This window comes from Tetrahymena thermophila (assembly GCF_000189635.1).
Source record: "Tetrahymena thermophila SB210 genomic scaffold scf_8254551, whole genome shotgun sequence".
NCBI lineage: Eukaryota > Ciliophora > Oligohymenophorea > Hymenostomatida > Tetrahymenidae > Tetrahymena > Tetrahymena thermophila.
The window spans coordinates 518001-542393 of NW_002476322.1; the positions used below are offsets into that span (position 1 = coordinate 518001).

General features: G+C 23.2%; 7 protein-coding genes across 7 annotated transcripts; 4 read left to right on the top strand and 3 right to left on the bottom strand. All coding sequences in view use genetic code 6, as the record gives it.

Annotated features, from left to right (window-relative positions):
• Positions 1-2043: 2043 nt before the first annotated feature.
• Positions 2044-8587, top strand: TTHERM_00310340 (PHD zinc finger protein; the record flags this gene model as incomplete). Its single annotated transcript, XM_001021109.3, has 2 exons — positions 2044-4992; positions 5264-8587. 2 exons carry the CDS (start codon positions 2044-2046, stop codon positions 8585-8587), a joined length of 6273 nt encoding a protein of 2090 aa, XP_001021109.1.
• A 1088-nt stretch (positions 8588-9675) lies between these two features.
• On the top strand, positions 9676-11568 carry TTHERM_00310350 (hypothetical protein; the record flags this gene model as incomplete). Its single annotated transcript, XM_001021110.3, has 1 exon — positions 9676-11568. One exon carries the CDS (start codon positions 9676-9678, stop codon positions 11566-11568), a length of 1893 nt encoding a protein of 630 aa, XP_001021110.1.
• Positions 11569-12346: 778 nt separating this feature from the next.
• Positions 12347-12814, bottom strand: TTHERM_00310360 (somatostatin/cortistatin family protein, putative; the record flags this gene model as incomplete). The annotated part of the gene is made up of 1 exon (XM_001021111.2): positions 12347-12814. The coding sequence occupies one exon, from the start codon at positions 12812-12814 to the stop codon at positions 12347-12349; it is 468 nt and encodes a 155-aa protein (XP_001021111.2).
• An 884-nt stretch (positions 12815-13698) lies between these two features.
• TTHERM_00310370 (transmembrane protein, putative) lies at positions 13699-15714 on the bottom strand. Its single transcript, XM_001021112.3, has 3 exons — positions 14686-15714; positions 14486-14591; positions 13699-14426 (listed from the first exon to the last, which is right to left on the bottom strand). Exons 1-3 carry the CDS (start codon positions 15631-15633, stop codon positions 13804-13806), a joined length of 1677 nt encoding a protein of 558 aa, XP_001021112.2. The 5' UTR covers positions 15634-15714; the 3' UTR covers positions 13699-13803.
• A 1578-nt stretch (positions 15715-17292) lies between these two features.
• On the top strand, positions 17293-17931 carry TTHERM_00310380 (hypothetical protein; the record flags this gene model as incomplete). The annotated part of the gene is made up of 1 exon (XM_001021113.1): positions 17293-17931. One exon carries the CDS (start codon positions 17293-17295, stop codon positions 17929-17931), a length of 639 nt encoding a protein of 212 aa, XP_001021113.1.
• Positions 17932-19792: 1861 nt separating this feature from the next.
• On the top strand, positions 19793-20605 carry TTHERM_000310399 (hypothetical protein; the record flags this gene model as incomplete). The annotated part of the gene is made up of 1 exon (XM_012798889.1): positions 19793-20605. The coding sequence occupies one exon, from the start codon at positions 19793-19795 to the stop codon at positions 20603-20605; it is 813 nt and encodes a 270-aa protein (XP_012654343.1).
• A 317-nt stretch (positions 20606-20922) lies between these two features.
• TTHERM_00310400 (dynamin family protein) lies at positions 20923-24312 on the bottom strand (the record flags this gene model as incomplete). The annotated part of the gene is made up of 3 exons (XM_001021115.2): positions 20923-21871; positions 21925-22217; positions 22336-24312. The coding sequence occupies 3 exons, from the start codon at positions 24310-24312 to the stop codon at positions 20923-20925; spliced, it is 3219 nt and encodes a 1072-aa protein (XP_001021115.2).
• Between the last annotated feature and the right edge of the window lie 81 nt (positions 24313-24393).

A 24393-nucleotide genomic window follows, 5' to 3' on the forward strand; every position in this document is an offset into this window, starting at 1 on the left:
TTATAATTTTGTTTCAATCTTATTTATTTTTTAGTTTTGAAAGTAAAAAGAGAAATTATACTTTAAACTGATTGTAAAAGATAATTTTTGATTGGCATATTTTGTTGATCACTCTTTTACTAATTGAAACAAATATTTAAATTTTGATAATATAAAGAGCGAATAAGTAAAAATTATATAAATAAATGCTAAATCTTGAAGAATTTTCTCACAAAAATCATTAAATAAACATATTTTATTAATTTATTAATGAAGAAATATACTTTTTTTAATCTTTATATTTAATATTTTTAAAAATCTTTTTAAAATAAAAAGAAAAAAAACTTTGTTAAGGAGTTACGCTGTTTCTAAAAATAGATAATTCATCCTTTATTTAGCTATTCAAGTACTAAAATTTTATGTTAATAGAACAATAAATTAAAAAATTTGTATAAAATCTATATCATTTAAATAAATCTTCGAATATTGATGTTTCTAAATTTCCTTTATAAACTCTTTAAAAAAAACCACTAAAAGATTTCTTTTGTTTGGATAATTAATAAGTATTACACTATTTTAATTTATTTAATAAGTAAGTAAATAATTATTTGCTTTATTTTCAAATTATCATTTCTCAATTCAAAGAATATGAAATATTTATTAATGATTTATATATCCCTACACTTTTTTAAAAATCCAAATATTGTCTTTCATCAGACGTTTACTTTGCAAATATTTGCTACTTTAAATAGCATAAATAGACAAAAATCTGTAATAATTTCCCCCCAAAAAAATAATAAACGTTTTATAATTAATTAATTTAAAATGAAATATCTAATAGTTTACATAAAATAATTAGAAAATATCTTATCATATTTAAATTGATTTTACTTAAATAAAAAAATTTTTTGAATTATAATTTTTATTTTCTAAATATAAATCAATAAAATAAATTATTTTTCATACTTTAAATTTTAATTTTTGAAAGTTAAAAACATATAATTCTAAAATTTTAAATTAAAAATTTTACAACTTTTTAAATTGATATTTGAAAAATAATTTGGAAAATAAATAATGAAAAAAACAAGATACAATATTGATAAAAAATTAAAGGCAAACATTTTTTGAAACTTGGTATTTTAATCTTTTAATATTTAAAAATAATTGAATTGATTTTACAAAAAATAATATTTAAAATAAATAATTACTTTTTTAAGTAAAGCATAAATAGTTTTGATTTAAATAAAATTATCATAACCGAAATTTAACATTAAACAAAGTTAAGGATGAATAATTTTCTTATTCACAAAACATTTACTTAATTAATTAAGTAGTTTAACAAATTGTTTCAAATAAAAACCATTAGAATTACTTATCATAATAAATTATTCTTCATTTAGGTTGAAATAAAAAATATCAAACAACTTTATGTTCTCTTTATCTTCACTAAAAATGAAATTGAAAATTGATTATTTTAAAAATTTCAATTATGATTAGGTGATTTTGATTTAGAAATATAAATATAGTTTATTTTACATAAAAAATTGATTGATTTTTGTATTTATTTTATTTATTTGTTTGTTAATATATAAAGGCTGTGAGAAAATACAATCCTAAAAATTATCTTTTTTGTTTCATTAAAGCATCATCAAATATTTAAATATATATTGGTATAAATAGATAGATTAATAGTTTGTTTGTTTGTTAATTTATTTATTTATTAGAAGGAGCATCAGATTAGTGTAAAGGTGTTTAAAACTCTTAATCATATCAAATAAAATAAAAACAAGCTAACTAGCAAAAAAGTTATAAACCAAGTTAATCGAAAAGAGCGCATCCCCTGTTAGCGACTATATAGTTGTTGCATAACAAGTATACAGTAATTAGCATTTATTAATTGATTAGGATAAATCGTGACTTCTTCTGCTGCAAATAATTTTTCAAAGTACCAAGAAAATAAATTTTACTTTTAAAAAGGCGAAATTTTTATTAGGTTCAAAGTTAAAAAATCAAATATAAATTAGCAATTCTAATAACTGACAAAAAAGGAAATATCTGTAAAAGATGAATAGTAGTTCGAGCTTAAGCTCCAAAAAGAAGAGTTGCGAAGGTTAAATAATATTACCATTTCTTCCTGAATGGTATTGTTACCTTTGTAGATAGAATAAAGTGGAAAAGCCAATAGTTAAGGGTTATTTAGGAAATAAAAGAGAAAAATAGCCTGATAAAATTCTAAATTTGCATTTAACCTGTACTCTTTTCATACCAGAGCTGCATCTATACTTCTCCTCATATGACGGCTTCGAGGTTTTTAATGTTTCTAAAGTATAAACTGAGGATTATTAGTGTTTAATCTGTTAAGATAGTGGCAATCCTAAGAAAGGATATTCAATCAAATGTCGTGAAGAAACTTGCTGCAACAAAACCCATTTGGCATGCATTAATAAAACTCGTATATATAAGTAAGAAAATGAGTAGAAACTCTTAAAATGCTTTACTTTATGTCGCCAACATGCTAGATCTAATCCATAGCCTTACGAAACTACATATGATAAATTATATACGGAAATTTAAAATGAATGGATTGTTGTTTATAAGTAGTTAGAAGAATAGGAAAAAATTCGTTAGTTTTAGGAAAAAAGTATGTTGTAATAGCAGCAAAAAGGAAAGGGTGGTATTATGAAAAAGTAAAATGCATAAAGCAGTAATATCATGAATTCAAAATTGAATTAATAGGTAAAGATATAATCAGAAATATCTCACAAACCTAGGGCGAACAGTGGAGGGTCTAATATTCATAATACCTCAGATCAACTACTAGAGAATAGTTAAGGAAATTTATTGTCTGAAAATTCAGGATTGGGAAATATTAGCACAATAAATACAACAGGAGGCGATAACTTCTAAGATTCTAATTAGCAGAATTAGCATTATGAAAGCAGCCAATCAAATAATAACAAAAAAAAGAGGGGAAGACCTTCAAAGAAAATAGACTTTATTAGTTCGTTTTAATAAAAGAATTAGTATTCTGTAGACGGCACATCTCAAAGTGAAGAAAAAGGTGATATTTATGATTCAACTACAAAAAAAGTATTTACGGAGACAAGGGAAGATAAATCTTATAGCAGAGAGATATTTCCATTTGATAGTTCAGCTGGAGCTATGAATTCCAAAAATGATGCCAATCTTAGACCAGAGGGCTTTAGCTCACCTTCCAATACAGAAAAGAAATCTACAAATGAAGATATTAATAACATTTAAAAAGAGAATGAATATTAACGAAATGCATACACTATGTTATTTGGGTTTCCTGCTGTAAAAGAAGAAAGCTAATCAAGCTAAGATAAAAATATGATTGTAAACTAAAATAAAAGTGCAACTGCTAGTCAACAAGATGAATTAAAAAAGAAAAATATACTAAGTGAAGAAGAAACTGAAAAAAATTAGTCATAATCATGCCGTAGAAGCTAAAGATAAGAAATTTATTTACAGAATAAAAAAAATGAAAAATAACAAGTCAATTTAAAAAGTGCTCCATTTAGACGAGGAAGCAGCTTTGATGCAAGTAGTTGCTTTTAAAATAGCTCAGGAATACTTTCTTAGAGCATTTATGATAATCCATTTACAAAAATTTTGAATAGTTCACATAATACAGAAAGCTAAGGAAAACTAGATCCTATCAGGAGCAGCAGAAGTGCTTCTGTCCCCTGTAATAATAGCAGCAACTAAAAAGCAAATGAAGTTATCGAGATAGATGAAGAAGAAGAACAATATTTAGAATGTGGATACCCCAATTATAATGATGACAAAAGATAGCAAAATATGGAATAGTGGTGGTTTAAAATTGATTCTGAGTATTTTACTTCTCCCTAAAACCCTTCATAAATTATATCTGAGGTTTTATATGAGCTAAATGTGGAAAATGATTATCTGAAATAAGATGTTTAACAAATTAATTAAAATGCTAAATCTAGTCATAAAAATAGCAAATCTGAGAAATAAACTTAATTTTATTTATTTTATCCTAAGCAAATAAAATAAGAATAAATTGAACACTTTTGCTCAACTCCAGTTGCTAATTTATATTTATAATAAATTTAACTTCTTTAAAAAAGTAAAGAAGAAGATAATTAAAGTTAATCCTTTGGCTATTAAATGAATATAAGTGATTTTGAAGAAATAGAAAGCGAAGATCATCTTGAAATTTTTGAAGAAAGTGAGAGTATTTTAAAAAAAGAAAAAAGCAAAGAGATAGTTTAGTCGTCTTAAAAAAAAGAATAACAAAATGGAAAAAAGAAGTAATCTGCAAAGAAGCAAAAAGATGATTCTGTAAAAACAGCAAAGAAAAATCGTAACAAATAAGATTAAAATAGGTCATAAACATTCGATTAAGAGGCTTTAAATAAAAATCTTAGAGACTCAACCAGTTGCAAGGAAAATGTTGAAGAGAATATGTTAATTATAGATTGTAATGATGACTGTCAAAATAATGATAATGAAGAAGAGGAGGACCAATTTGAAAACTACACTAAAAACAAAGCAGATAAAGAAATGAATAAATAATAATAAAATAATTCACAAGCATATAACCCATAAATCTCATTAACTGCTAAAGAGGGATAAGATTAATTAAACCCATAGTAAAGAGTCTAAAGTGATCAAAATATGGATATTGAAAATGATGCTTAAAAAGATTGCTTCCATTAGTAAAATAATAAGCAATTAGAAAATATACAGCCAGAAATAATAGAGAAAAAAGAAGAAGAAATAGATTTAGAAATAAGCTAAAATGTAAGTGAAGAGTAATAAAATAAATAAAATGAAGTTAAGATAGAAGAACTTGATAGCTGCATCAAAGAATCAACATTATAAGATGAAGAAAGCAGCATTAAAAAGGAAGAATTTAGTGAAAATTAAATTAAAATCGAAGAGATAGAAAAACTTCCAAGCTAGTTACCTTCACAATTCAGATAAAAAAGCTCTTCTATAAAATATAACTAAGAAGATAAACAAGTAAAATATTTTTTTAATTGTTGATTGAGTTAAATAAATTTAATTATAAATGAATAAATCTAAAAATTTACAATATAAATAATATTGAAAATCAAAAGAAAAAATAAGAAATTTAATTTTAAAATTATCAAATTTTTTTAATGCAAAATTTTGCTATTTATAAAAAATGGCAGGGATTAAATTTAAGATTCAGTCAATTTAATAAAGACTGGTTAATTGGTTTTTTTATGAGATAATTTTTAGAAGTAATTCAATTTTTTATAAAAAATAGAAATACATAAACTACTATTAATAAGAATATGTATCTGAACCTCTACCTATTAAGATTGGAAAGAAAATTAGTGCTTTGTTTCACTCTGTTAATGGAGACGGATATTTAGTTGTATATGATGTAAATGAAAATGCAGACATTAAAAGATCCTACACTAGAAACAATAAGAGTGAATATTAATTGTATGGAGTTTCAAAGGATACTGATAAATTAAAAGAATTTATTGATGCACACAAAATAAATACAGCGCCAGGGATAGATGAAAATAATAGAAGAAGAGCTGTTCCAACTTCAGATACTACTCCATAGCTCATGTTTTCTAAGATTATGCATCTAGATTATGATGCCTTACAAATAGCTGTAAAAGAGTAGATAGATTTAAATAATAATTTGATTAATTAATAAGATAAAGGTGAAATTGATTTAATGCTTTTGAGGAATATATTTTTTGAAAAATAATGGTGTATGAACTAAAAAATATTTATGGACTGGTAAAAATCAGTAAATCAATTAATATAGGAGGATAAAGATATCAGCTGCTTAAAAAAATAGTCTACTGCTATTTGGGACTTCCTTAAATTATCACAGATTCAAAAAAATATAATTATTGGGTATTCTGATAAAGAAGAATATAATACAGAAATTTATTTTATGGTTAGTAGTGAAGATGATAATGAATAAGAAAAGCACAGTTATCCTACTAAAAGGCCTATAAATAGTTCAAAGCAAGTTAAAGATATTAATTAATAATAATCTATTGTTTAAAAAGATGAAATAAAAGAAAATGAATCTATTTAAAATTCTAATCAAGAAAATGTAAAAGAGGCAAATGAAAATTAAGATTAACCTTCATCAAAAAATTAACAATTAGAATCCCAAAAAGAAGATTCCTAAGCGCTAACTGCATAAGAAAATTAAGTACCAATAAATTAAAATAGTGTTGATGTTATTTAAGTAGGAGTAGAAGAAAATATACAAAATAATACAGAAGCAGTAATAACAGAAAAATATTTGTCAACATTAGTGTAAAACTAAACACTTGATTAAAAATAAATGGAAATAGAAAATTGCTCTGTCAGCAAAGAGTCAATAGCTTAATCAGAATCAAGAAAATGCTCAGAAAATCAAGAATCGCTTCTTAATGAAATCTTTAATGTTGAAAGAAATTAAGTAGGAATGTAGGGTGAATAACCTGAAAATAGTTAATAGTTAAAGGATAACAAATAAAAAAGAAAAAATTCTTCTTCCAAAATGAATGTCTAGCCGATTAGCAAAAAGTCAGAAGATTTGTCTAAAACAGAAGAAAGCAACAAACCAAAAGATTAGTAAAATTAGTAAACTTCAGAGCAAAAATCAAAGCTGCGTGCTAGAAAACCATAAAATACAATGTAGCAGTAAACTTAAAAATTGTCAGCTTACATGAGGAAAAAGAATGCAGCTTTGCTTTAAGGTGATGCATCAAAGTAACAAACAAAAGCAAGCACCATTTTTGAAACAGTAAGGAAAGGAAAGGCAAATCCTAATAAAAGACTGAAAAAGAACTCTTAATTTAAATCCTAGTTAGAAACAGATTGCATGATTTGCTTTAGTCAAAAAAATACTGATAATAACCCAGTAGTTTATTGCTCTGATTGCTAGCAGTCTTTCCATAAAATATGCTATGGCATTTATGAAGTACCCGAAGGGAAATTCTTTTGTGACAAATGCAAAATGATAAGATCATTGAAGCATAAAGAAAGATATTAAAAGGATATTCTAATAGAAAGATTTAGTTGTCCCTTGTGTGTGGAGACAGATTTACCAATAAAATTGATCTATCTCAAAAATAATCATGAAGCCTAGCATAATTTCAGATAGTTAGACGAAGAAGGACTTGAAAATGAAAGTGATGAGCTTAAGTAATATATAGATTAATCAATTAGTTAGTTATAAATTGAAAATAAACTTAATAATCATGGAGAGCTGTGGATGCATCCTTTTTGTATGTTCACCTTTAATCTAGCTAAATTCTAAGACGACAACATTGTTTTGACTAGTACAGATTTTCCAAACTCATAAGCAAATAAAGATTCTATTCACTCTGATTCTTCCATTTCATCTGAAGATATATTTAGCAATCCTTCTTGCTAAATTTGTTAAAAGAGTCATGGCATCACTGTAAAATGCAAAGAAAGCGAATGTAATGAATACTTTCACCCTTTATGTGCTTTCTTTTAGGGACTTCAATCGAAAGTTGCAGAGAAAGCTGTTGAGAAATAAAATCAAATTATTAGCAAAAAATCTAAAAAAAATAAATAAGATCAAAACTTAATTGAGCTTTCAGAATAAGGATAACTTGAATTTGAGATAAATTGTAAGAAACATTGTACACTTTTAAGAAAATAAGTAGTAGCTGATGAGTAAAGTAAATTAGAATAGGAAGGAAACAAGACTAATTTATCTCTCGAAATTAGATAAATTTAAGAGAATTTAAAGCAAGACATAGATTTTTATTTGAAACAAATCTTTTACAGAAGATTTGGTGTCAATTATGAAAAAATTTGCACATATTTTTATTATTATGAAGATTTCCATGAGGAAGTATACTTAAAGAATAACTTAAAAATTAAATTTTACAATCCTCATGACAATGAATATCAATCAATATAACAAATAAAATCATTTTTATAGTTTGGTCCATTGCCTAAAAATTAATTAAATAACTAGCTTCATTGGCAAAATTAAAACAATACTGAAGAAATAACAAATTCAAAAAATCAAGATGAAGAAGAAGATATAGAGGAAATAGATTATGGGGAAGAGGAGGAATATGACGATGATGACGTTAGAAATAGTTATAACGATGAAGAAATTGATCTTGAGGATAAATATTATGAGGATGATCAATAAAAGAAAGCACAAACTAGAAAAATAGGATATAAATAAAACTCTGGTGCAAATAAAAAAGGAGAGTCTGGGCTTAAACCAAAGCAAACAACTTATAAAAAATAACTTAAATAAAAAGATTAAAAATAAAACTCTTTACCAGCCGATATAGATTAAAGTGAATAAATATAAAAATAGAACTAATAAGATGAAAAAGATTAAATGAAAATGGAAATTGAAGAGAATTTACCATTATAAACTAGCTTGAATAATGAGTAGGTTAAAACTTAAGAGAATCAAAGCAATTAAAAAAAATAGAAAGTACATGAAGAGGAAAACATATTTGACTAATATGAGTTGGAAGATGATTTCGGATCATAGGATGACTACGATTATGAAAATAACTTATAAAGTAGCAAATCCTCACAAAAAGAGAGTGATTCTGCAAATAAAAATTGAAAGAATAGCTTTTGCATTTTAATTATAATCAATTTATCTAATAATAATTATAAAAAATTTGTAATTAATTATAAAGTAACCCATCTGCCTTACAAAAATTATTACTTAATTAGTTATTTAATTAGTGATTAAGTTATTTAAGTTAAATTTTAATGAAAAAAGTAAATATTTTATTTACTTATTGCAATAAATTCAATTCATTTCAAATATAAAATTATATAAAGCTATTTTTTAAACTTAAAAATGGAAATAATTAATAAATAAATAAAAGTACATGTTAGTTAAATACAAGCAATTATTATCAAAAAACACAGTAAGAAGATATACTCATCATTCAAAACACTAGAACTCATCCTCTCAATTGAGAAATTTTGAAGCAAGTAGATAGTTGTTGATTTATTATAAATTAAAATAATTATGAATGTAAAAATATGAAGATAATTATTAACAAAATGAATAGATGAACTTTTTTGATAAATAATAAATAATAAACAAATTATATTTATTAAAAAAATGGGCAAAAGTTATTTATTAAAAGAAAGAAAGTAGATGTTTTTTACAAACAAATGACTGGTACTTAATAAAATTGCGGTTGGTATAAAAATTTAATAATTTCCCGCAAAAAAATTGATATCCACCAAAATCTTTTCAATATCTAATTTGTAATATATAATATATAATAAATAGATGTATTATTAATTGAAAAATATTTCCAAGTATTTATTTAATTATTATTTCATTCATCTGTTAATGATTTAGTCAATTTTTTAGTTAGTTAGTTAGTTAATTAGATAAGATTTGCTTTTATTATTGAAAGAGTTAATGAATGAATGAAGGGTTTATCTGAATCATTCAAAATAGCAGATTTTCTTTACTTTTTTCTTTCTTTCATTCTATTCATTTAAAACTATTTTGTTATTTTTTAATTAATTGTTAAGTAATATTAAGATAAATAGAAAAGCAACCTATATATAATAAAAGGGCGTAATATAAAATAGGATTCAACTTAGACTAATTAATTATCTAAGAAAATATTTTCTTTACAAAGAATATAAAAGAGCAACAAAAATATATTTAAGCAATAAAGTATGCAGCCTTCATCTGAAAATTATGTTGAAAAAACTATAGACGTAAAATGCGATTCTTGCTCATAATCTTACGATAAAGATAATAATATTCCTAAACTTCTACCCAAGTGTTTCCACACAATATGCGAATAGTGCATTGCTACTTAACTACATTAGAATTAAAACTTAATTTGTCCAATTTGCAAGGAAAATTATTTGAACTAATTTAAAAATCTAGATGACTTTCCTCCAAATACTGTTATTTTAAGTTAAATGTACCCACCTTTAAAGAAAAGAAAGCTAAATGATGAATCAGCGAAGCAAATTATAAATGTTTAGACAATCAAGAGAGAAGAAACAACTGAATTAGATTCAGAGATTAAGTAACTGTAATAGTAATAAGATTTAGAAGAAAGTACTATTATTACAAAGTAAGAACATATTGATGAGCATGAGCCAAAAGTATTGTAGCAACTTAAAAGCAAATAATATCGTGTATATAACGAATTAAGCAATGGAAGAAGCAATAGCAGTAGCAGAAGCTTGATGCACAGATCTGGCTCATAATATAAATATAGAACAAAGGAAAGCATGAACGAAAAAAGGAAATTATCTCAACTGATTACAGAGAATTCTAATAATATAAATAACTTTAAGACAATAACTCCTTCTAGATTTAGTGAGAACTCTAACTCAAGATCTGTTAACTAATCTATTATATTATAATCTAGTTTTTAAAATTCAAAAAATTTTAATGACCTTAGTCCAAATCTCATTTAGAAATGTGCAGCCAGTTTAAAAATATCAAATAATACTGCAAATTTTGATAAGGATAAAAAAAATTCTAATTTTTTAGTAAAATAAGAAAACTATTAAGATCATGAAGAACATCTTATTGATGTATAAAAAGAGCAATAATAAGATTAAAAGCAATAAAAAATTAATAGTAATGTGATAGATGATGGAAATAAGCATAAAATTAAGCTCAAACAAGAATAAAATTGCATATTTAACAGTGAAATTCTTTAAAGCTTTATTAATTCTTCCACAGAGAATTCTTAAGATGCTAATTAGTTTTAAAATTAAGAAGAATGCAATATACACAATGAATAATTATAGTACTACTGTGAGAATCACAGCTAAGGTTTTTGCATAAAATGCTATGATCACTCATTTTGTGAGAATACAATTCTTTATCAGCAACATCTTAATGATGAAAAATGGTAAATGATAAAGGAAACAGTTAAAGAAGAGGAGAATGTAATAGAAAATCTAAGCAGTCTTTAAAATCACTATCAAAGTATTTGCATAGAATTAAATCGTCAAGAAACTTAGTAAATAGTAAACATAGAAAAAGAAATTTCAGATATTATTCATAGCCTAATTAGCTGGAAGCAAAATTTTACATAGAACATGACATTGTAAACAAAAAAAATACAAGAAAGCATCTCTCATAAGCTAAGTTTCATATAAAAATCTATTTAAAATTGCTAAAAAATAAATGAAAAAACTATTTAACTATAAAAAAATCTTAAATTTTAACTCTAAAGTTAAAAAGATATTTTAAATGACCAAGACCAAAGCAACGAGCACACTAACTAAAATAGCTAAGAATAATTTAATTTATCTCTAACTAAAATAGCTAAATCTATTGATGAACACCAAAAATCATTTTTGTAGGAGCTAAAATCCTTCGGTTCTCAATTTAATAAAAAGAATCTTTACTCGATCAATAATTTTGAGAACTTAAAAAATAAATTTACAAAATACACCTGCAATTTTAACAATTATTTAAAGCTGCTTATTCAAGATAAGTAGGAGTCAAAAGACTGCTATATAAAAAAAATACCTGGATATCCTTCAAAAGAAGTGTCATAAATTTTCAATTCTATCCCGCTCATAAACTTTTAATGAATAATTAACAACCAGTTTCTTCTACTAAATTAATCTTTATATAAAAATATATAAATAAAATAACTAAAATTAATAAATATAAACTATATTTAAAATTTAAAATTTCCTAAAATATAATTAAATATTATTATTCATAATTTATTATGCTAATCATGTATATTTATTTACAGTACCCATTAATTAAATCTTCAATTTTTCATTAAAATTCCAACTTAAACATAGAATTCTAATTTAAATTTTTAACTATATATTATCTGCTAATATTAAATAGTTTTGTTCTTTTGTCCTTATTATTATTATTATTACTAAAGCCATATTATTAAAAACAAGAAATATTTTTATTTTAAATATTAATTTATAAATTCAATAAAAATACATAAATAAAACTTATTTCAAATAAATAAAAAAATAAAATATATTTTAAAAGATTAAATTTAGTTTATTTTAATTAAAGAAGCAATAATGATTTTGTTAAAATAAATAAATAGATGCAAATATAATCAAAATTAAAATTTATTCTAAAATAAATTATAAAATTTTTTGATTTAATTTATCTAATTTTTATAAAAATATATTTTTTTGTCAAAATAAAATTTTTTAAAATATATAAATAAAATAAAATATTATAGTTAATGTTTACAAATAACAAATTATTAAAAACTACAAAAAATATTTTATATTTAACCCTTTAAATAAATGACATACACATTCTCTTTTATGACATTTTTTGTGGTATTGCAAAATATTAATTAACTTGTTTGTAAAAATTAGTCTACAATCATAGAATTATTATTTTTAGCAGATAAAATGTAAATACAAATTTTAATATTTATGAATATGTTGCAGAAGAGATTGATGGATCCACACACTTAGATAAATCATCGCTAGCTGCAGTTAAATTTTAACTTTCAAAACATGCTTCGCACATGCTGTCGCTCCAAATTATTCCGTTTCCATTGCAATTAAAGCAAGTTTTATTTTTATCGTTATATGCATATCTGCTACATCCGGTTACTCTTTGATAAATACACTAACTTTAACTTGCTAAAGAGCAATCATAACATTTACTTGATCCATCATAACCATATTATGCACACTGTAAGACATTACTGTATTTACAAGCATTATTTTCAACAGTAGAACAATCTATGCATTAACCATTATACAATGCATAAGTAGTACAAATATTCTAATTTACGTATGTACAATTTTTAGACGCTAGCGAAGAACAATCAATACAATTCATCGTCATAATGTCAAATTAAAAATTTATGCACTAAGGGTCTTAACTGCAAGAGTTAGATGAAGTATTACAGTTTAACCCATATATTAGCAATAAGTTAGTAGTAAATAAAATTAGTTTTAGCATTTGAGTTTACCTTTCTTTAAACAAAACAAAATCTTTAAGCTATTACTTCTATAATAATTAAATTAATTTTAAATTAACAACTCAACTTAAAAATATGATGAGATATAAAAGCAAAGAAAACTTTTTTTTATATTATTAAAATAAATTTATTAAATATGGTTAAAAAAATAAATGACTCTGAAAATGTAAACTAAAATAGCTTTAAATTCATCATTTTATTTAAATTTACATAAAAAAAAAAAATTTTTAGTATTTTTTTACACTTTTTAATAATATCATCAGAAATATATGCAATTCTTTTATCAAGTATATTTCATTAATTCTAAAATTTAATAGGCTTAGTTTCCTATAATTATTAATAGATGTTCAAATTGAAGGCTGTTATGAACAATTATCAATATTATGCAGTTTGTATACATTAGTATGTCAAATTAATAATAAATGCATTCAGGGTATTAATTGCAAGAGTTAGATGAAGTATTACAATTCTAAACCTATATATGTATTTATTGGCAGTAAATTAGTAGCTAATAAAATCAGTTTTAGTATATGAGTTTAACTTTATTTATACCAAACAAAATTTTATCTTTTATAAATAAATTAATTTTAAATAATCAACTCAAGTTAAATTATAAATAAAAGCAAAGAAAATCTATTTATCACTATTAAAGTTTATTAAATTATATTTTTGAAATAATTAATTTATTCTAAAATAGAAATAGCGAATTTATGTCACTTTAAAAATAATCGAAATACTTCAATTTAACTTATTTATTTTTACAAAAATAATTTTTAGTATTTAATATAACACTTTAAAAAAAATTTCAACATAAATTTGTACAATTAATTGATTTATAAAATATATTTCATTAATTTTCTTATATCTAATAGTTGTCGTTTCCATTTTCATCACCATTTTATTCTATGGCTATTTCTTTATTTATATTATTTTCATTTAGATTTTCATGTAATGAGTAATCATCTTACAATAACAAATCTTTCTTTCTCTTTCTATTTTTAGGTTTTTAAATAAATTAGTAATATGTTACAAAGCTAAATAGCAAAACGAGTGAAGATATTAATAGAGTGATTAAAACAATTTCTTGAGTATCCAAACTTTTTGAAAATGTTTCTATGAATCCCTCTTGCTCAAAAACTAATAATTTAATTCCTGAGGCAACCAATACGAAGGGATCTTTGGTTGGATAATTGAACTGTTCAAATAAATTGATTTCAATTGTGTATCTGCCAGCTGTTGTGATGTTTGGACTTAGATTTCTAAAATTAATAACTATTTCAAAAGGCTAATCTCCTATAATTTGTTCAAAGGTAAGATTATACTTTCTCAAATAACTATCAATAACATTATCTCCTAAATTATTCCAATTTATATATTAGATTTGAGGGTTTAAAATCCTCAATCTTGAAAAAACTAGCTTGTCTGATTTATAGAGATATTTAAATTCTTTAAATGGTTCCCATTCGATAGCTGTTTATAATCAGTAGAAGTAAATCTATTTACACTTTAAATATATTTTAAAAAAATACGTGCTGTAGGAGGTTTTTCGTCAAAAAGAATTTTATAATCTGCTGATGTTCCATACACTTTAGGTTCTTTAGGTGGAATGAATAAGTTTCTGCATTAAGCTTAAACCTTTAAAAATGAAATAGATTTATTTTATTGTAAACAAAAACGAATATCAAATATGTATTAATTAAGTCTCAAGATTGTAATGAGGTTTATTTACATGATAACTTAGAAAATCTTCATTTTTAACTTGCAGACAAGGAGGAAGACCGGTATATTCAGACACATAATAAAATTCATTGAATTTTTTACATCTAGGCTCATTTAATATGTTTAAATCGCAATATACCCTCGATTCTAACTCACATCTTCTTCCAACATAATCAAGTGGGCAGAGACAAGACTCAAATTTTAATTTCCTTGTCACACAATTATTTTGTTGAAGCTATTCAGGTGTTAAATGTTTATAAAATTATTCTTGAACCATTGAACTATTACAAAAATAAGCAGTCTATTCTATAAGAACTAAATATGAATTATTTTAGCATTTATCTTTTTCAGACATCTTTGTTATTTCTCCATCGTCAGGAATGTTTTGATTCTATTAAAGCAATCTTTAAATTTATGTAAATTAATATTCTTCCTCTTATTGCAAATCTTTAGGTGAAACAGTGGAAACAGTTGGATTTTTCTAAAGCCTCTCAAAACTATTAAATTGTCTGAAAGGACTATTATTTTTTTCTTTTTCTTTTTCTAAGCTTTTATCAATCATCATTCTGAATTTATTGGATTTGTGTTCTGGCATACTTTTATATTCTTTTTTCCACTCTTCTTCATTAAGAACATCGCTTTAGTAAAACATCTAATTGAACCCTGTTGTTGTTTTTTGGAATTCATCCTATTTATTTGTCAAATAGTAGTCTAAAGACAAATAGCTTTATATTTTCTAAATCACATTTTCGCTTAGATACTATACTAAATCCATATAAGATTCACCTAATTAATTTAAAGTATGAAGAATATTTTATTTCCTTTTAAGCGACCGCTCTTCTTAAGGAATCTGCATTTTATAATTTTAATCCTTAAATACTCCACTCTCGAGTGTACATACTTAGCTAAATATATTAAAAAAAACTAATAAGATTAAAAAAACCTATTATTTATTCATTTTTAAATATTTGATAAAAAATTTAATTAGTTGTAATAGATTCTTATTACAATATTTATTTACATTAATATCTGAGCAAACTATCTTATTAGTAATGAATATATATTCAAATTTTATTAAAAAAGCAAATTATTATTAAACCTAATAATTTTTTAAAATTATTTTTTATTTTTTTAATTTTAAAACATTTATTTACAAAAATTTTATTTAAGCTAAATAAAATAAAAATAAATTTATTACTTCTTAGTTTCTAATTTCTTAATTAAAAATTTTATTGTATAAATAAATATAAAAACATAATGTAATAAATTAGTAAAAACTTATTAAAATAATTTATTTATTGAAATTTTATTAAAAAAGCAAATTATTAAAGAATGAAGTTATATTTTTTGAAAATTATTTCATTTATTTCTTCTATTTAAGATTAATAAAATTAAAACTAATTCATTATTTGATGAATACCTTCTAATTTATTAATTGAAAAACAATATTGTTTAAATAGATAATATTATAATGTAAAAAATATTTTAGTACCTATGAAAATAATTTATTTTGAACAAAAAGTTTTAATTATTTATCAAGTCTTAACTCTAGTAATAAAAAATAAATATTATAAATATTTGCTAATTTTTTATTATGCTTTAAAAAATAGAAATTATTTCAATAACCATTTTGACTAATAATGATTCTGTACTTACTACAATTCTATTAAAAAATGAAATTAATAAAAAATTATCCAAACCATAGAATTAAAATAAAAATATAAATTGCATACAGAACTAAACTAATATTTCATGGATAATTACTTTTTATAACCACAGCTTTTGTGTAATTTGAATGAAAAAATTTTAAAATTAAGAATAAAATATAGAAAACTTTTTTTTCAGTATTTTAATCAAAATCTTTTTTACTGAGGTACTTTTTAAAGTGCTTTCAAGTACTAGAAACTTTATAATTAAATAAATAAATTTTTATACTCAAATTTTTTCCTTTAGGAACCAAAGAAAAATTAATCATTATATTTTTATGAATAAAACTAAAAGTCAACACTTTAAAATCAATTTATATTTTTTATAATCAGAAGTAAATTGTAAAATTAGTTAGACCTATTAAATTTATTTTTTCTAATCTAAAATATCTATTGTATTTTATAAATAAGACTGCTTGACTTTGTTTAATTCCAATAAAAATATATTGAAAATTAATAATAGGATTAGTTGATATTATTAAATACCTATTAGCAACATTTAAGTGAAATAGATACAGCAGTATAAATTATAAAAAAATTCTATTTTTAGTTAAAGTAGAATATTCTAAATAAATTTAATTGTTTCAATTTGTTAAAATAATTTATAAATAAAAATTGCAATTCATGAATTTGCGAACTGTATTTATTCCAGTAAATATCTATTTTTACATTCAATTAAAGGTAAAGATTTTTAGTTAGCAGCTAATCTAAATTTTTTATAAAACCATTAGACAAATATATAAAATTTATCTATAAATATCAAAAGTAGAGTTTTATATCAATCGAGTAAATAGATTGTGCTTTAAAAGTTAGGTTTTTTCATTCAGCAAATTTTTTAAATAATTATATAATTAAAAATAAATTCATCATCAAAAACAAACAAAACAAAATAAAAAATATTCATCAAAAAAATGTATTAAGCACACCCTTTAATTACAATAAGCCCTATGCAAAGCAAGCTGTTTTCCTACGCTAAGCAAGCAAAACATACTTCAAAAGGAACAGTCTCTTTCAATTCTTTGCCATTAACAGAATCTAGTCTTTCAAGAGTAACTAGCAGTGGTTCTCGCGTAAATACAAACAGTTCTTATAATGGAACTTTGAGCTTATCTAATTTTAAAAGTTCAATTAGCAATTCTTCTAAGTTCAGCAATGCTTCTAAGTTTAGCAACCAATCAAATATTTCAAATAGTTATATTCATACAGAATTTGATGAGAATTCATAAAGATTAAAATCGTGTTTCGTAGATAAATAAGTTGAAGAAGGTATTTACACTGGTGCGTCAAACAATATTCAGTAAAGTGTCATAACTTTAAAGAACTACAAAAAGAGATTCTATAATAACTTAGGATAGTTAAAACCAGGAGTTGCTTACAATAAATATTATGGGTAAAATGATCTCGAAATTGAAGAGTTTGAAGAAACATATGAACCTTACAGCTATTACAAAATTAGCAGTAAAAATGGTGAAATTATTTCTACTTCAAATCTACGCCCAAAACAAATAGTTTCTATGATATAAAAGAATTAATATATTCCAACAAATTGATACTACTCTTTTTGTTTGATCTAATTAAAGAAAATAGAAAATAGATCTTGACTTAAAATATTAAATTATTTATTTATCTACTTATATAATAATAAAACACACACCTATCCTTTACAATCTCAGTTATCAAATTAATTAACAAAAAAACAAACAACAAAGTCAATAACTTGCTTCATTTCATAGACAAAAAGCTAAATTTTTGCTATCCTCATTAATAATAAAAAGATTAAAAATTAAATTAAGTTTTCCATGTAAATTTCATTTAGATTTATGTAATGAATAATGAATCAATTTTATTCATATTTTTGTAATTTATATTAAAAATTTACTTCATAAAAATTCTCAATTTACTTATTGAAAAGCATAAATCATATTTATTTATTTGAATACAGCTTTATTTTTTCAAACAAATAATTTGAAAAAAATAACTAAAATATTTTTCAATATTTATTTTGATATTGGTTTTAAATATAAATTTTGAAGTCAAAAATGTGCTCATTTTCATCTTTGTAAATTATATTGAATAGATAATGAACTAATTGCTTTCAGTAATTAGTTATTCTTCTTTCTAATTAATTTGATCTATCTTTAGCTTTTATCAGAGTATTTTATTCATACATATCAAAAGAGTATTTAAGATATATTAAGTAAAAGAATAACTCAACTCCTTACCAAAATTTTAAACATTTATTATTTGAACTCTTAATAAGTCTCTCTAGTACCTTAATTATAAAGATTTATTTTTCTAAGTAAACTAATTTACTATTCCGAATATCAATTAAAGGTTGTCCTTTACAGAGCCTACAGATAAGGATAAATCTTCAAGCCATTTTAACAAAATATAATTAGCTTAATTGTTTATTTATCTATCAATCTAAAATGAATGAAATGTAATAAGACCACATTTGCGGAAATGACATACATGATGAAACATTAGTCAGGATAATTTGGATTATATATGAATTTATAATAATAATTGGAGGAATTTATCTTAGTTATCAGTGGTATGTTAACAGAAAAACTTTTCCATTGATGGAAAGATCTCCCTTACTGTCAATCTATTTTATTATTAATGTAATAATTTATGCAATATCCTATCCTCTGTTTTTGTAATTTAGCTATCTCTCTTAAAATTTTGATTCTTTACTCATGAAGTGTATTTTTATTCCTTTCTAGGGGTCTTATACTTACATTTATCTATTAAAGAGCTGTAGATTATCATGGGGATTTTATATAAATAGGTAAGGGATTCTTTAAAAACATTAAAATAAAATAAACTATGTTTTTAAGAGTGAACCAATCCTAATAATCATATGTCTTTTTTTCCTTACGTTTAACATAATCACTGGAATTTTACCTTCACCTTAATTTAATTAATTAGATTTTGTTTCTACTGATCTTTAGGACATTAACTTTTACATTTTTCTTGCTAGAGTTATTGAAAGCTACTTCGGCTTATGTTATTTATTTATTTGCCTTTGGATTGTTAGAAATGTAGACAAAAGAGTAAGCATAAAAAATGAACTGTATTTTATTTTAGCTTGTGATTTGATAGCTTCTACCCTTAGACCAGCATTTACTATTTCATTCTCAAAGGACAGCAATATATGTTTAAATAATAACATTCCTCTCCTTTACTTGATTAACTGGTTTAAGCTTTTTTTCACCCTAGTGATTGGAATGATACGACCACTGAGAATCATGAATTAGCAGCATCAGTATTATAATCCAATATTATTAAAAAAATTGGATACCTTTTTATCTTACAAGCCTGAAATATTTCATTAATTCATTAATTACTGTAAGTTAAAATCTGAATAGCAAAAATAATAACAGTAAATCTAGCATAATCTTTAATAAAATGGTAACTCTTATGATTTCTTTAGAAATCAGCCAGAAAATAGATCCCAATCTCCTATATTTTTACCTCATTTAAGTTAATTTAGTGATAATTAAATTGAATAATAAAATATAAGGTTAATAGGCATTTAGCCATCTAATTCTTAAAATTAGAACTAATTAAATTAAAGTTAATATGATTCTGTTAGAAATCATACTAGTAATAACAACAGCTAAGAAACTTATTCTGCAGATACTTCCTTTTAAACTAGAGAGCACTTTTTACATGCTTTCTAGTATGAAAGAGTCAAGGCTCATCTTGATTTATTTTAAAAAGGAATGCAATTAAGATAATAGTATTAAGATAGTTCAGTATATATTGAAGAGTTTAAGAAGTATATGTTGGAGTTAAAATAAGGTGGTTAATTTAAAACCCTCTATCAAAGTATTAGTTAAAACAGTGAAATTCATTAAAAAATTTGCTACTTATTGTAAGTTGACAGTTTTAATTCTGGAATAAATAGAGATGGGATTCATGTGCAACCTTAGTAAGATTTAATATCAAGCAAAAATGGTAATTTGGGAACTCTTTATCAAAGCCAGTAATAGCAAAGTAATAGTGATGACAATTCATCTGAAGATCCTTTTAGGAGGTAACTAGAGCCTATTCAAATAGTATAAAATATAATGGAATAATCAAAGAGCTATCTTTAACCTATTTATAATGAATTTAAAACAACTGAGAGTTTCTACACTATTAAAAAAGATTTAGGTTAGCTTTTAAAATCTTATGCTAATTTATAAAAAATAAATATGGCTATAGATTAGAATATGACAATACAATGAATTAATATCGTGTATAACAAAATTAAAAAAATCTATTATTAAATTAAATACAATAAAATATGAATCTCAGATATCAACTTGAAAAAAATAAAATAAAATATCATTATGGCATTCTAAATACAAAATAATAATGTTTTAGCTAAAATAAAAATGATTTCCTCTATTAATAATAATTTATATAAAATATAAAGTAAAAATATAATATTTATTTAACATATTTTGATTATTTATATAAAGTAAAAAATTATCATTATTAAAATTTAGTTTTATTTGTTTGTTAGTAAATAAAATTTATTTTATATTTTATCATTTGTCTTAATCATTTTCAGTAGAAGAAAATGAATAAAAAACATCTTATTCATTATTCTATTCAGAATTAATTTCTATATTATTTGACACATTTTACTAATCTTAAAAGGCATTAAATAACTTTAGATTTAATTCTTTATCAATAACAGATTTAAATTATTAATCATCTAATATATTATTTATTTATTCATCATTTTAACTTCTTGAAATTTCTAAATTCTTTTATTGGTGTACTGGTGAAGATATATGATGTGATATTTCTAAGTTGCTGATGCATTACTGAAGAGAATTAGATTATTCAGAACAAAATAAAAAGTTATGAGAGTTTTCTAATAATTTCAAACGAAATTATTCATCCATGTCTTTTGAAGGTGATTATTATAAGTCGTGAGCACCAAGAGACTAAAGGAATTATTGGTTTAAAGAAGATTAATATTAGTCATAATTATTATTACTAGTTTCTTTTTCTAGATTATGATTACTTGATGATAACTGGCTGTTTGCTGTATTATAAGTTTGGTTATTAGAATTCTCATGATAAGGTTCTTTAGAACAATCAGATTCTGAATCTGAATCACTTTCAGTTTCAATTTCTGCTTCTTACTTAACAGTACTTTATTATGTGGAGTTGATTTGTTTATCTTATTGGAATAAATTCTTTTATTCATCAATCAGTTGTTTTAAATTGATTGTTGTAATACCTTTCAAATAATCAGTTATCACCATAATAACTTCTTTGTATACTTTTTAGTAACTTTATATTAACTATTAATTAATTTTTAGTTATTCTTCTTCTATTTTTTCAAAGAAATCTAAAATTATCTATTTGCTTTCTTAAAGTTTTTTTTCTCTTTTTTAAACAAAAAATATTGTAGATAAAATTGTCATTCCAATTCCAACTCCTAAACCTAGCGGACCACTTCCTATCAGAGGTTTACCAGCTATCCTATATTATTTTAAATTATCGTTGATTCATAATTTTGAAACGAATTAAAATACCTTTAAATTAGTACTCCCAAGCCAGTAAAAAGTGAGGAGGTTCCAATAATTGAACCTAAGAAAGAAAAATTTTTTTGGAGAGAAAGGCATATATTAGAAGTTATCTAATTGTTTGCATCCTAAAGAGATCTTTTCTTAAAGTCAATAATAATTGATTTAATACCACTTTCTAGTTAAGCATCTATTTCTTAAATTTCCTATAGAATTATATCTTTGTTAGCCTCTATAAGTTTATCTCCAGTAATCATAGAGTTTGCCAAGCTCTACACTGCTTCGCTAAAGTATTCTAGAATCTAATTATTTTATACATTCACCATATGTTTAAATAGATAAACATGTTATCAAATAAGTAATAAATAAATGAGTAAAAATAAAGAAATAAATTAGTAAATAAATTAATAATTAATTTACTGCTTCATTTAGTTGATTTTCAACTTTATCAAATAATTGGTAAGATTTATGATTTTGATATATTTCTTCAATTTTTGGTAAAATTTGAGATTTCCTGTATTGCAGAGAGGATTAATATATGTTTTGAAGATTATTTGAAAAGATTTATTGGTGATTATTATGAATAATTGGTAAAGACTCTTGTAAAAATATACCTATCTTATCTCTTTTTTACTAATTTAAGATTATACTTCTAGAAATTATAGAGCTTTTATCTATTATTTCCTATATTCTAAGTCTCTTCTTCATTTGTTTATAATCATATAAGTCACATATTTGCCTAAATAAAAACTTTTAGATGTTAGTAGCTGATTTGATTTATGATAATGTATTGATTTATAAATCAATTTGATTGTTGATTTGAGGAGCCAAATCAAACTAAAATAAGTTCAGAAAAGAATCTGTTTCAAAGTTAATGTTGCTAATTATTTTTCTTGCCTCTGATTCATTTTTAAGTTTTAGTGATTGCTTGTAGGAGATGTAGAATTGTTTAATGATTTGTTTTTCTAACTCTGATTCATTTTTATACTTTTAGTACATTTAAAGGTATAAAATGGGCAAAGCAGAAACCTTTATATACGGTTTGTGCATAGATTTTTCAAGCATATTTAGATATTTATCCTAAAATTCATCTAGTGCCCATAGCTACTTCTATCCTTAGACTTCTTGATATTAGAAAATATCTTTCTCTTCCTAAGAATTAAACACAACACCTAGCTATCTGTTAATTTTTTAAGTTTTTAAATTAGAAATTTACTCATATTTTAGTTTTAATTCTTATTAGTCTTTTTAAGCCTAACTTTTATCAATAATCCACACATCATTGTCTTCAGTAATTTCAGAATTTAAAACTTCAATTGGATGTTTAGATGCGTCAACACTATTTGATGATTGGAATGAAATTTTTTCATCTTTTAATGAATTTTATATCTTTTAATTGACACTATTAAAGAAAATGTTTGATTCAGATTCGGATATCTCAGAAGAAGCTTTGAATGATATACATATTTGATCAATTAAAGTGTGTCTTTGAGACTAGCTTGAGCTAGATTCGCTGGACCTCATAATATTTTTAATCAATTAATTATCTTCTTCTTGTTCTTTCAAATCTTGTTTACTTTCTTATAAGATTTGTTGTTATTATGTTTTTTCTGATAAATGAAGTTAATAAAAGACATTTTCAATTATTGTTTTTTCATATTTTTTTATATTATCTGTTAAAGATGTTACCCATAAATAGTACTTAATTACTGGTGAGCTATTTTGTTGCAGATTCTTTAAGGAATTAATGAAAATTTATGACTAATAGCGCTAGTATTCATGAATCCCAGGAGTATCTACGAATAAAATATTGTGCCTAATTTCTTGAGGGAAATTTTTCAAATAACTAGAATTAAATCTAATTTAGAAAACCTTAAGAGTATTTGCATTTTGAGCATATTCCTCTGTTGATTTTCTTTGCAAGTTATTTTGATTATCTTGTTATATACACTATTCTATGAATTGATGCATTTCTCTGATGTTATTCGTTACTAGTTTACTATTTTCTTCTTCATCATTCGGATTAAATGTTTGAGGATTACATCTAACTATAGAATAATTTTCTTCATTTTAGAATCCTACTTATATAATAATTTAGCTCCTGTTGCTCTTATTTATGTAATACGGTACTATTTCATCTCCTAAGATGCTATTAAGTAAAGTTGTTTTGCCACTTCCCTTGGCTCCTAATAAAATTATGTATATTTTTTAGTTTGCTAAATAATTTTCAGCATTTTAAATCATGTTATTTAAAAGATTTTCATTCCAAATTTCCTTATTCTAAATGCCAATCTCTATTTTTTACTTCATTTTCTAAAGACTAGCAGCATTTTCTTAATACAAATTCCTTGTTAATTTTTCTGAGGAATCTTAATTATTAATCTGATCAGCATCCATTTCTGTTTAATATGTTAATTCTATTAAATTAATTTTGCTTAATTTTTTTTGTTTTTAATTAACTTAATAACTCTATTTTTT